The sequence below is a fragment of the Labrus bergylta genome, chromosome 19 (assembly GCF_963930695.1).
Source record: "Labrus bergylta chromosome 19, fLabBer1.1, whole genome shotgun sequence".
Taxonomy (NCBI): domain Eukaryota; kingdom Metazoa; phylum Chordata; class Actinopteri; order Labriformes; family Labridae; genus Labrus; species Labrus bergylta.
Window position 1 is genome coordinate 1,232,622 of NC_089213.1, and position 14,053 is coordinate 1,246,674.

Consider the following 14,053-nt stretch of genomic DNA (forward strand, 5'->3'; position numbering starts at 1 on the left):
AGCATTAAGGTTAGACAGCCAATCCACCAAACCAGTCAGTAAAAGCTCTCTGACTCACCTCCGGGTAGTTCAGCAGGTCCACAGCTCTCTCTCTCTGGGTCGATATCAGCCACCCACAGGGTCTTGGAGCAGCCTTTCCACAGGCCGTAGTGAGCAGTAAGACATGTCTGCAGAGCAAGAATCAAAGAGGGTTTTTTAGACTTTCTTCATCCATCACAGCGTTCAGCCTTTGGCACCAAACAGTCAAGAAGTCATTTCTCTTTTTCCTATTTTAGTCCCCATGTTTTTTTTATGTTGTGTAACACGTTCCTGGAGAGATTAAAACTTCCTGAATGTGTCTCAGTGTCACTGCAAACAGCCTCATGTGGTGCTTTCACACCTGCACAAAACTCCCTGAAAACTCCCTGAAAGCCCTTGTCGACTTTACCCAGAGTTTTTCCTGACAGCCCCAGCGTGAAGTCTGGGTGAGCTGATGTGTAAACAAAGAAGGAAATATTCAGTAAGATGCACAGCATGCGAGTGACAAAGGATGATGATGTATACGTCCTGCAACCAGCGCACAACCACCAGACCAGCGCCCTGTTGTGTTCTTAAGGTTACAGCTCTTCCAGGAAGTCGTTCTTTTCAAAAAGCTGCAAGCTGCGCTAATTGCTAAAATTAGCATCATAATCAAAGACTCTAAATGAACGTATGTATACACTCTTTGTGTCTCAACAAAATGTCTTGTTTATCACTGAGTGTTTTACCTGGTTGTTATAGAAACTCTTGGAGGGCGAAAGCTCCACCCAGAACTCTGTCCCGACCCCGAGGACGGTCAGGACGACGCCAACGATGGCCACGAAGAACGCCAACTTGATCTGGTGACAGAACACAACACAAAACAACTTGGGTATCATTCAATGAAGTCAAGACTTCTTCAAAGCTCAGAAAATGATATTTAAGACTTATTGTAATAACTAGTAATTTTACCATTACTTCTATTTGATTCCTTTAACACAGAATGTCTAACAGAGTCAAGGGACTGCTTACAGTTACTTACTGTCAAGTTTCAGACATGTCTAAGTTCAGTTTCATCACGTTGTGGTGTCTGACTGGTTAAGAGATTGGAGCGGGAGGCTAAACTTGACTATGAAGCTCTATTTAACAACTTGTTTAAGTGCAGCTGCATGCAGTCTCTGTTCCAACTTATATGGTCATAAACTGTGCGCCTTCCTTTAGATGTTTTCTGGGCACATCCATGTGGTGAGGGGCGTAAGCAGGAGATCTATAACCTGGGGGGGGGGGGGTCACATGAGTAAATCATGAGGATCCCCCAATAAGAGCTCAACAATACCCCGTTTGTCCCTAACCTTCTTCCTGCATTTCCCTCTATCCCATTTTTCGATCCTGGCGCAGTCTTTGCAGAAGGCTGGTCGTCATGAGTCTGGTTCTGCTTCAGGTTTCTGCCTCTTCAAGGAAGTTCTTTTACTATTCTCTGTAACTTTGCTAAATGTTGCTAAGTGCTCATGATGGATTTGAATGTGAAAAATATAAACCAAAGGTCGAATGCAGTTCTTCGACATTAAGGAAGTAAAACCTTCTGTAACCTCTGAAGTAATCTGACTTTGTTCAGTGTTGATGGTCGCAATATATTTTCAAAGATGGATTTCTGGGCTTTTAATGCCTTTCATTTTTAGAGATAGGACAGTGGATAAAGTCCAGCCAGAGAGAGAAACGACATGCGGGCCGGACTAAAACCTGGGTCACCCACGTCCCGTTGGGGCGAGCGCACTGACTTCCAGACTCACCCTGCTCATGTGGTCCGCTCAGGCTGTTTTAGGTAAAATAAAAGCTTGCCTGCGAGCTCGACTCAAACGTTTAGGTTGCTGCACGCATTCCTGCTGATGCAGCACAATCTTTTTTTAACCGTCCTCGAGAACAAGACCCGAGATATTTGAACTCCTTTGCTCGAGGAAGAAGCTACGACCCGGAGGGAGCAGTTTTCAGGTTTCTGTCAGAGAGCTTCAACGTCTGACTCGGAGGAGCTGACTTTTAATCCTGCGACTTCTCACTCGGGTCCAGTTTGAAGATACCAAGAAAGAAAAATTGTCTTCAAAACTTAATCTGTAGTTTTAAGGTCCCTAAACATAATGAAAGTTAAGTTTATTTTACCTTCCCTTCCTGCGCCTCACTCATGGCGTGCCCTGTCGATGTTGTCCTGCGACGCTTGTTCCCTCCAAAGGTACTCCGTCCACTCATCAGGTTTGTCAGACCCACCGGACCCTGGGATGGTCCTCCTAGTGCGGCGCCCCCCACCGTTCCTGCTGCTGCAGGACTCACCGTGCGGCCTTCCTCATCGGTCACCAGAAAGGTCGACCACATTTTGTGACAATGTTGAAAAACAACTAGAAACAGCTGAGCGGACTTTCAGGTCGGCCGTCGAGTTGTGGATGGGATCTTGGTGAGGGGAAAACTTCAGTGTTTCTCAATCAGTTCCCATAAAGAAAACCAGGAAATGACTTCACAAGTTATTAAATTAATTATCAAACGAATGTTTATCCAACGGTGAGAGAGGAGAAGAAGAGCGAGACAGAGGTAGAACGATAAACTGAAAAAATATACATAAAAGTTTGTGATTAGAAAAACAAGCTGGATAGAAAAAACAGATGAAAAGTTTGAGAGTCTCGTTGGTGTCACCAACTCAACAAAATGTCTTGACAAACTTTAACAGGAAGAGGCAGAAAGCAGCCATCTTCTGTGAAAGAGCTGAATAAAAAAAGGCGGCTTTGAGGATGGATGAAAAACTGCTAAAAAAGTCATAATGAAAAAAGACAATTAGAGAAAATTAGAGAGGAAGACAGTGAGAGTCAGAAGGAGGTGGGTGAAGGGATGCGTCCTGCAGAAGACAAAGAAAGGAGGAGGAAAGTCGAGGAGGGAAACTTTTTTATAAACTTAAACAAACACAAATGAACTGCAGGTGCATGTTGAAGATTTCATGGTGCAGATATCAATCAGGAAAAAGTGCATGAATGCTGTTAAGCAGAGAGCATTTACTATTGAATAAAGTAATGTAGTAGCACCATGCAGTAACACGCTTTTCATGCAGGCTGAGAGCTGGAGCTGAGGCGGGTTTTAAGCCTCTTGACAAACAGTTACACCGCGCCCACCTGTCAATCAGGTCGGACAAGTACGCGCCTAAATATCCTTAAAGAAATCAAAACCCATGAGTATTATAAATATCCAGCTCCCGTACAGTGTGTGCCGATGAAGACAATAACTAACCAACATATGTTGAAAGCTTCTGAATATGAATCTGGCGTTTGAAAGGAAGAATGTTTGTCTTTTTGATCCAGTAGGTGTCGCCCTTGAGATCCAGCATGAAACCAAAACAAACTGCTGTTTGGCCACGCCTCCTCCATCCTGAAGCCTCCGCCCTCCTCCAGAGACACACCTCCAACCCCCCTCCACTAGCGTTTCCAAGAAGGAGTTTAGCCCAAGCGGTGGACAAAGTTCTCCTTGTCTCGAGCTGCAATCACCTGTGTCCTGCATTGTTGTGTTAGCGTGCTAATGTTAGCGCTCTTTAGTCAGCTCGTAGCTTCACATTGTTGTGTTAGCATGCTAATGTTAGCGCTTTTTAGTTAGCTCGTAGCTTCACATTTCATGTAAACTGACACAGAATGAGCGTGATCTAAAAACTCTTACTAACATCCAAATAATCAGTGAGTATGTTCTTCTTCTTCTCTCTAGTTCTTGACTAAAACAGCTTTTATACACAAGGGGAGGAGCCGGCCGTCCCGTCCATGTAAACACGGCTCTGACAACAACACAGCCAGCGGGACTTGAGCTTCTCCCTCATTGTAGACAGTCAGGACTCAGAGACACATTTACACAGGATGGACTGGATCTCTGATGTATTTATGTGGAACATGTGGCACATTCATCCTTTGAATGTTGTGTCTAATGTTTGTATTTCTTGTCTTGAATATTTATGTCGCAAATGGAGCCGCTGTGATGCAAGACAAATGTCAGACTTTGACAGAGAAGTTGTATCGATCGATCGATCTGACAGAGTTGCAAAAGGGGAAACTCGGGGCGTAAAGGTCGAGGAGTAATATATTCCAGAGATTGAAACCTCTGAGTCTCTGACAAAAGGAAAGCAGAGAGCACGTCTGCTCTACCTTTTGTCATTAGCAAGAGAAGCAATAAAAAAAAGCACTTAGCAAAGTGGAATCACAACCAATTATCTATTTTGAGAAGTTATGTGACAGCCAACACAGAAAAAAAAACACTCTGCATACTGACTCGTAGCCCGCCGTCTATTCTGAGACACTTTGTGCTACCTCAGCGGCACAAAAACACTCATCATGTTCAAGCCGGAACCAATTATCTGTTCCGAGAAGCTCTGCGGTGGAGAAGTCCCGCGGATACGTCGGCGATGAACTGAATCTTAAAACCTTTTTATGCTCGAGGGGCGAGCGGAGCAGCTGTCCTGCGGCGCTTCAGCAGCATCGTGTCGACAACAGACGTGACATGTAGCCCGCCGTCTTGTTAGCAAAAAATGAAAAACATCCCCCCGGGGAGAAACACATAGCTTCACTTGCACATCGCTGTTAACAAGCTCACAAGCTGTGGACGGTCAGAGTGGGACCTCCTCTCTTTCTTTCCATGACATAAATAAAAAACTACAAACAAGCTCGTCTTCTTATTACAAAAGTAAGAATCTCTCAGATGTGTCGTTTAATCTGCAGAAAGTACACCATGGCTGTGTCCAAAGACTTTCAAACTTTTCATACTCAATGAAGAGTAAATCATCAAGTCTGTCCTGTGTAAATGTGTCTCTGAGTCCTGACTGTCTACAGTGAGGGAGAAGCTCGAGTCCCGCTGGCTGTGTTGTTGTCAGAGCCGTGTTTACATGGACGGGACGGCCGGCTCCTCCCCTTGTGTATAAAAGCTGTTTTAGTCAAGAACTAGAGAGAAGAAGAAGAACATACTCACTGATCATGAAATGGGAAGCTACGAGCTAACTAAAGAGCGCTAACATTAGCATGCTAACACAACAATGCAGGACACAGGTGATCGCTGTGATTGCAAAAGTCAAAACCTTCAAAGTGATGTGCGTGCACTGAGCCAAAATGGCCGCATCAACATTATTAAAAACCACAACCGTCACAGCTGCCTCGAGGTTAGAAGAATAACGTTAGTGGTCAAGAGAAGGGTAAAAAAAAAAACACCACTCTAATGTCTAACGCTGCTGTCCTTACACACCAAGACTGAACACGGCTCTCCTTATACGGCTTCCCATTGGACGCAGGAGAGAAGCAGCACGAGGAAGAAAGTCATCACAGCCACCATGAGCGGCGTCAAACCGCCTTCAACAAGTTCACCGTCTTAAAATATCCTCCTCGCTGTAACACGGTTTAAAGTCCTGAGGAGGAACTTCCTGTGTTGAGCTTCAGTCTATAAACACTCTACGATTGAAGACCCCCCCACGCCCCCCACACCCCCCACGCCCCCCACGCCCCCACGCCCCCCCCCCCCCCCCCCACCCCCTAAAGAGTGCAGCAGCAGCCACAGAACAACATGCTGAACTCAGACTCATTCGTTTTATTCTCTCACTCTTTAACACGTGCTGCTGCGAGCACGCCTCACAACGCTCGCCGCCACTTCACACAATATCACAACAATGACAGTAACAAGTTGCTGACCTGCTTTTTGTGTGTGTGCTTCTGCTCGCAGTGACGGAGGGTGAGGAGATGAGGCGAGGCGAGGAGAAGAGAGGAGAGGAGAGGAGAGGGAGTGAGTGAGCGAAGGGGGGAAAGGTGGACGAGTGAGGGAGGGGTTAAAAAGAAAAAGGGAGGGCGGAGGTCGTATTAGGACTTAAGAGAGAGTAAGTGTGTGTGGAGGTGAAAAAGACATCAGCTAAACGCCGCTGTGTGTGTGTGTGTGTGTGTGTGTGTGTGTGTGTTTGTATGTATACCTGTGCATATGTACATATAGGTTTGCAGGAATACTCACTTGTGTGTATAAATGTGTGTGTGTGTGTGTGTGTGTGTGTGTGTGTGTGTGTGTGTGTGTGTGTGTGTGTGTGTGTGTGTGTGTGTGTGTGTGCATGCCTTCGTATTGGTTTGGAAGGCTCATGTGTATGTGTGTGTTCTCTAAGCCAGATTTCTGAAATGTGTGTGTGTGTGTGTGTGTGTGTGTGTGTGTGTGTGCGTGTGTGTGTGTGTGTGTGTGTGTGTGTGTGTGTGTGTGTGGTATGCAGTCACACTGTAGCTTCTGAAAGTGAATCTGTTTGTTTATGCTAACGTGGACAGTTGTGCTGGACTCCTCTCTCTTAGCCTTTCAGTGTGGAAATGTGTCACACCAATTACACCACACACACACACACACACACACACACACACACACACACACACACACACACACACACACACACACACAGCTTCAGCTCCTTAACTGTGTGTGTGTGTGTGTGTGTGTGTTTAGTTATGCCTCCTATCTATTTTTGCCCCCCACCTGTTAATGACATTAAAGCCGACCCGGGGGAACGGGCTGCAGCGGCGGCGGGGTGGGGGGGGTGGGGGGTGGGGGCTGCTGTCAGCTCCACGCTGGCTGTGAGACTCACGTCTGAGGCCATCCGCTGATTGAAGAGGGAATTGGAGAGTCAACACCTCGAAAACAAGACACGCTGCTGGTTGGCCGGTGTTCGGCTCTCTCGCAGTCTGATGCTGGAGAGGAGAGGTCTTTACACGTTCAGGTCCAGGACATCTGTGTAAAAATATAATGAGCATGTGATGAAGTCCTTGTTGATAAAGTTCCGATCCAGAGAGGAGATGACGTCTCTAGTTGCAGGAGAAGTCACGAGCTGTGTCCCGCTTCAGGGGGTAAGGGGGTCAGCCTTCGTAGGCAGCTTGCGTCACCAGCTGTTCCCGCCCTTACCCCTTTGTTGCTAAGAAACCACCACAAGATCTCGCTAACATAACTAACGTCACAAAACTTACATTATTAGTGTAAAGATCATTTCAAGTTTAAAGAACTCTTTTTTTTTTTTTTAAATTAGCAGTGTTAGCATATATGCTACATGCACTTCCGAATGAGTCTCGGGGTACATTGGTAGGTGAAGTATGCAGCAGATGAATCCATCGATGGCGGGGTTAAAGCAGGATGCATTAGCCTCAAGAGCCTCTCCCAGTTTGACAGCCTTCGATGCAACGCTGTGAAGTAATCGGACTTTGAACGCCTCCTCCAAAGAAACCTTAAACCTTCCCTCCTTTTCCCCCCGTGCATCTACAAACCTCTTCCAACTTCCCCCATGAGCCTCACGCCGTAAATACCCAACCATTTCTTTTGTTCCTTTGCCAGATAATTCCGTTCACTGTTTAACTGACATCAACTTTGAGTTTTTTGGAGTGTTTGCATGAAGCGTTTGGTTTGTGCGCTGAGAAGAAAAGTGTTGCACGGCCATCCTGTCTCCATGACAACAGTCTGTTGACAACGGCCGCTGCATGACCGACACTGCTCTGTTACTTTTTACTGCATGTTTTATATTTGAGATCGTTTATTTCCCGATCAGACGCAGAGCAAGGAGGATGTGGGGACAAGACACGATCTGTAGGAGGTTAAAAATACGGGGAATATCAAACATGTGGGAAAGAGCGCCAGTGATGTCAACAGCGCCTTTCTGAAAAGTTGAAAGATATTCAAATTGAGCACTCGGAGCGGCCACGTAAAAAAAAGTTGAAACTCTCAGTAATAAGACGCTGGGCGCTGCGCTTCTTCATCCAGGCGGACGCTTTCTGCTGCAAAAAACACTAGGTGGACACAGGGCCTCACTGTACCTTCTGTATACTTCAAGTCCTGTCTGCGTTTGTTCGTTTCTTTGCATTAATCATCTGCTCTCTAATATTTCTAACCTCGCGCCAAAACAAAAATCTGTCCATGATTTATTTAAATGTGTGTAAAGGTAGCTGATAGGTTATTGAGAAATGCACAGCCTTTGTTTGTCTGCAAACGACAGCTTGAGCGACTCTTTAAGAGCTCAGATTTTTATTTAACCGTCAAATATCTCCCTGCACATTATCGTCCCGTTTAAAGAACAAATGTAGCCATGAATTGAGCGATGACAAGCTGTCCGATCGTTTCAGAAGTGAGCAGCCTGTTTGTAACGTCTGAGCTGTGAAATATCCTGTTAGTGCTGCGTGTCCCTCGGTGATTCATTTACTGTGGGTGTGACGACTCTGACATGAGCATTATGATACTTGTGCTGAAAATGTGAGAGCTTAACTGACGCATTACTGCTCTCCACAGTCCTATCCAACCACGGGATGATATCCATTTAACTTGGAGGACCTCTCAGCAGGACTCATAGAGACAAAACATCCAGAAAGGATGAGGACTCTTTGACTAAGCTGAAACTGATATAAATATCATAGAGGTGTTTCCTCGAACGCTTTGTCGTAGTCGGTCATTAATTTCACTACAGTTCTACAATTTATTTATCAAACATCAGAGAGTAAGAACAACACAAACGAGGAGGAAACAACGACAGGAAGTGAGCAGAGACAGAGCACAGGTACTGACAGGAAGTGACCAGAGGCAGATCACAGGTGCTGACAGGAAGTGAGCAGAGACAGAGCACAGGTGCTGACAGGAAGTGAGCAGAGACAGAGCACAGGTGCTGACAGGAAGTGACCAGAGGCAGATCACAGGTGCTGACAGGAAGTGAGCAGAGACAGAGCACAGGTGCTGACAGGAAGTGACCAGAGACAGAGCACAGGTGCTGACAGGAAGTGACCAGAGACAGAGCACAGGTGCTGACAGGAAGTGACCAGAGGCATTCCTCCATGGTTCATAGAAAAGGTCTGAAGTGAGATTAGCAGCTTTATTATCTGGGTTTTCTTTTTTAAATATTTATTTTTGGGCCTTTATTGGAGAGATAGGACAGTGAATTCAGGGAGAGAGAGTGTGGGGAACGACATGCGGAAAAAAAAGGACCCTAAGGTCTGATTTGAACCTAGGCCGCCCGCCCTGGAGGACCACAGCCTCTTTACATGGGGCACGTGCATCAACCACTGCGCCACCAGCGCCTCTTATCCAGGGTTTTCTGTATTTTATATTTGATTTTAATTGGTGCTCAGTGAACTCCTCGACCTTTACATCATATTTAAATTTCCAGTGACTTTAAAAATCACCATAAAGTACAGCACAGCTTAACTTTGTGACCTTTTATTTAAAACTTAAAACTACACATGGTGAGCGGCTGTGCCTCGGCCGGCTGTCAGTGAACCAGTGGCCTTGTGCTTTGTGACTTCTTCTCAGCATGATATTAGCTTTCTATACACGCAGGTGTTTAAATATTTAAAAGGATCAACACGGGACTAAATCTGCCTTTTCATTGGTGCAATAGTGCAATATTGAGCAGCAACCATGAGATGGCACCACCATGGCATGTGTGGAGGATAAGGGTGGGGGGGTCCGATGATCTGCTCTGATCCCTCAGACCGCAGAGAGTCAGGACCCTGCAGTCGTGAACTTGTGTGTTGCAGTGAGCTGGGAGGAGATTACAGCAACGTGGAGGACCAAGAGGATTCAGAAGACCTGCTGGGACCGAGCAGCCGTCAGTCCGGCTTCATGTCTGCAGTATGATGCTCTGCACCATCACTGTCACACATGAGAATATACAAACTGTCAGAACCAGTCAGAGGGGAGGGAGGGGGGAGTTCTGCAGAAGTGTGGAGAGGACAACTTTATATGTTTGTATCTTTTTAACACAGAAGCAATTCAAAGGTTTTTATACAACAGTGAAATAAATGTTGCAAAAGGTTGCATTTCATTGTCTGAGGATGAGCAGCTCCAAAGTGTCCTTACAGGCCTCCAGGGACTGCACCCTGTTTTATTCACTCGAGTGTTGCTCCACTGAGAACAACTAATCTGTGTTGAAATCAAAGAAACAGACAAAATAAACCTCCATTATCCCTTTCATGGAGGACATCGATTCAAAATCTGTTTTTGACTTAATGGATGAGATTTTATGGAAAGGCTTCACATCGACCACTTCCTTAATGAGGATCCGATACACTGCCCCCTATTGGCCAACTGTGGTAAGTGTACCAAAACTTCTAAATCTAAATCAAGATCAAACGGTCAAGGTAGTTTCTTTAAAAAAAAGTGTAATTCTCATTTCCTCTTTTATTTTACCCTCGCCTCCATCTTGCAGATCCTGCTCCTCATGCTTCCCGACTTGTGTGTAAGCCTCGCCCTGATCGTGCTCACCTGCATCTCGTTACGATTGTCTGTGGATGTAAACCCGTGTGTGTCCTCCCGCAGACTCAAGTGTTTGATTTCATGCAAATCTCTCGCCCACTTCAAGGAGGAACTCCACGTTTTCTTCTCGTCCAAGAACTTCTGAAGCTGAAACAGAAAAAAGTATCAACTATGTTCAAACCTTCATTATGTTAACATCTAAAGAAACAAAAGCTTTTTTTTATTCTTTGGACATCAAACAGCCGGCTCCAGACACACAAGTATTCGAAATGTCTCGCTAACTTAAGGAGAGGTTGAGCTTTGGAAGCTTATATAAGACCGTTTCTCCTCAGCTGTCAATCAAAACGTTTTATCAGATGATAGAAGTTTTCTAATCCTCACGGTGAGCAGAAATATTCAGATTTATTCATGGTTTTTTATCTTGTGTGGTTGTTTTAAAATGTGCTTATCTCGCTCTGAAAACTATTATGTATCCGTCAGTGGAGCGCTGACTGAGAAGCTTTCACCACATGAAGGGCTTTGTTTTCATTCTGGCATGAATACATTTGGGAATAAAAATGATTTCCTGACATCTATCATTCGGCAGCACTATGAAAATGGAGCTGGTCTGTAAAAATAGCATCAATATGACAAGCAGAAAGTCGGTTTGTATGTCTGGAAACCAGCTGAAGTCCCTGCATGGAGACAGTATCTGTGATGATTCTGTTTGGTTTTGTTGAAGGGTTTTTTGTGTTTTCTCCTTCTCCCCTTTATGTTTTTCTTCCTCCTGCAGGTATGCAGGTGTCAGGGGGGTGTGACTGGTCACCTCTCAGCAGCAGAAGAGGCTCACCTGGCTCCACTCAGCTCATCATCTTTGGTCTTCACTCCAATAATCAGATCATCCGGTCAGGTTCTGTAGTGTTCTGCATTCTCTGTGTTTCTTCCACTGATTTTTCTGTGTGATTGAGCTGCTTATCATTGCAGTGTTTGGGGCTCTTGATATTTTTGTATTTACCTGTGTTTTTTAGTGCTCAGGTATCCCGGAGTGCCTCGCTGCTTCAACAGTCTCAGTGTCCGAGTTTTCCTTTGTCATCCGACTCATCTCGAGGAGAACTTTTCTGGCCTCTGTTTTAGTTAATTAAATGTTTTTCACATCTAATAACCTGTTTCAGTCTGTGCTTAGGGGTTTGAGTTACACCAAAAAGTAACAGTTTCATCCAAAAGAGAGGGTTTCATTTGCAGGTTGACACAGAATATCGAGTGTAAGAGCGTTTAAAGTAGGGGCAAAGATGGGCTAGCGGTTAGGGCGCACCCCATAGTGGGAGGCTGTCTCCCACTCTCTGCCCCCTTGTTTCATAGTCTATCCACTGTCCTATCGATTGAAGGCAAAAAGCCAAAACATTATTTTTTGTTTTTTCCCCTCACAGGATTAATAACGTTTACCTTCTTCTTCTTCTTCTTCTTCTTCTTCCTTATGAAAGGATACTGCATAAAAACAACAACATGAATATGATTAAAGACAAAGATTAAAAAGTCACTGACGCTGTTACACAACCAGACTGTTGTCTGTTAAGACAAAAGTCTTCAAAAACATCATCAGTTAAATTAAATTACATAAATCAGTACATTTCAGCGGGAGGTTTTCAGAAGTCAGAGGATGCCCTTGGTAGATTTATATTCCCAAGAACAAATAGTTATCAATTCAGAGTATGTACAAAAAACCCCACTGAAGCCAGGGGCGGCCAAAGCCCTTCACCTTCTGAGACGGTTGTGTAAGGACACTTCATAATTTACCCTCTTCCTGTAAGTGAATGATCACTCCTAAGAAGCTTTGAAGACCCCGACTTAAAAGGTTTGCAGCATGTCGAGCCTGCTAAGAAGGTGTATGCGGTGAGTTTGTTTAGGGGTTAGGGATAATGACTTACAGCTCTAAGATACTTAAAGAGATTATTTTCACTTTTTGAGGCGTCTTTCCCAGGAGTGGCGTGCAACAACTCCAGAGAAAACAGTTTAAATATCTCACATATAGAAGACGGTCATACAGTTACATATACAGTTATAACCACACTTAATGACTTGTAAAGTCAGTCACTCGGTCTCACCCTGCTTTGGTCTTGGTCTTGACTCGGTCTCACCCTGCCTTGGTCTTGGTCTTGACTCGGTCTCACCCTGCCTTGGTCTTGGTCTTGACTCAGTTTCTGAGCACTCTGGTCTAAGGTATGTCTTGGTCTTGACTACAACACAACTTGTCACTTAAAAATACATAGACATATACAGTTCAGAATCATCAGCATAAAGAGAAATATTACATTAATGTCGAGGCAAATTCATTCATATACAATGTAAACATCACTGTTCTGAGGATAGATCCCTGGGGTACTCCTTTGCTAACGATCATTAAGGTTGACTTCACATCACACGCTGCTTGAGTTCAATTTGTTAAATAATAACTTGAAACAAAGATATACACGACTTAGGAAAGAAATTAAATCTGGCTGGTTGCATTTTTGTGTGCAAAAATAAAATAAATATTTTCAAACATTGGATGAAGTAGTGACCCAGACAACAGAAAAAGACAAGGGGAAAAGGAGCCGCAGGCCGGACTTGAACCTTGGCCGCCACGAGGACCGGATCCTCCGTTGGGTTGTAACACAGTTTTGTGTCACGTCATTCCCCATCCTGTCTCTCTGGTTTTCTACTCTACCTACTCTCCCATCTACTAACTAAAGGCAGAGAAACCTCCCCAAAAAAGGAAAATGAATGAATTTGAAAAGATGTGTGCAGTGGCCGACATAGATTTGTAATACTGTGATCAGCTGCACATTAGGGGTTTTCAGCTTTACTTTGATTCACTGATAGAAAGGTATCGTGCTTCTTGTTTTTGGAACCATTAAGCAAACAAGGTAAGGCAGCATGCTCTTTAAAAACACCGTCTGGTATATTTTTAGAGCTTTCTATTCACGGCTCAAAACATCGAGGGCTCTAGCATGATGACCTAATCTGTAGGTTGCAATAATAACTGTTAAGCACCTGAATGGCAACCACTGTGCTGCCATAACTGATTATGAGAGGGGTCAGAGCGGGGAGGAGGTACCTGGATTTAGCCCTGGGGGTGAGAAGGTCAGCCTCTAACGAGCTTATAAAAGAGGCTTAGGCTGAGGAAAGGTCCAAACCTCCATGTAAGCTGTGAAGTTTACTGGTTTCCACTGTGTCACCTCAACATGACTCAGGAACTACACCACGATCATAGAGAACTGCGGACACTATTGGCCTTTTTGTTAAAGGCAGAATGTGCGACATGCGACACATCAATATATCATAAATCAAGTCTGTCCTGTGTAAATGTGTCTCTGAGTCATGACTGTCTACAATGAGGGAGAAGCTCGAGTCCCGCTGGCTGTGTTGTTGTCAGAGCCGTGTTTACATGGACGGGACGGCCGGCTCCTCCCCTTGTGTATAAAAGCTGTTTTAGTCAAGAACTAGAGAGAAGAAGAAGAACATACTCACTGATTATTTGGATGTTAGTAAGAGTTTTTAGATCACGCTCATTCTGTGTCAGTTTACAGGGAATGTGAAGCTACGAGCTAACTAAAGAGCGCTAACGTTAGCATGCTAACACAACAATGCAGGACACAGGGAATGTGAAGCTACGAGCTAACTAAAGAGCGCTAACATTAGCACGCTAACACAACAATGCAGGACACAGGTTATTGCAGCTCGAGCAAAGGACAATTTTGTCTGCAGCTTGTGCTTGACTCCTTCGTGCATATGTAACATGTGGAGGGGGGTTGGAGGTGTGTCTCTGGAGGAGAGCGGATGCTTCAGTATGGAG

At 44.8% G+C, this 14,053-nt stretch overlaps 1 protein-coding gene across 3 annotated transcripts in view; it reads right to left on the reverse strand.

Annotated features, from left to right (window-relative positions):
* The window catches only part of LOC110000062 (voltage-dependent calcium channel gamma-6 subunit-like), a 91,032-nt gene extending 85,190 nt beyond the window's left edge, over nucleotides 1-5,842 (reverse strand). For 2 of the 3 annotated variants that reach the window (XR_010664741.1, XM_065948129.1), the window contains exons 1-4: nucleotides 5,245-5,426; nucleotides 2,152-2,875; nucleotides 747-857; nucleotides 59-167 (exon numbers count right to left, since the gene is read on the reverse strand). Coding sequence is in view for 1 of the 3 variants with exons in the window: in XM_065948129.1 (XP_065804201.1) it covers nucleotides 59-167; nucleotides 747-857; nucleotides 2,152-2,361 (430 nt within the window). In the remaining 2 variants the exon portion in view is untranslated. Of the gene's footprint in view, nucleotides 1-58; nucleotides 168-746; nucleotides 858-2,151; nucleotides 2,876-5,244; nucleotides 5,427-5,684 lie in introns of those variants that run through there. The other variant, XR_010664742.1, reaches the window with a different exon arrangement.
* Nucleotides 5,843-14,053: the final 8,211 nt, after the last annotated feature.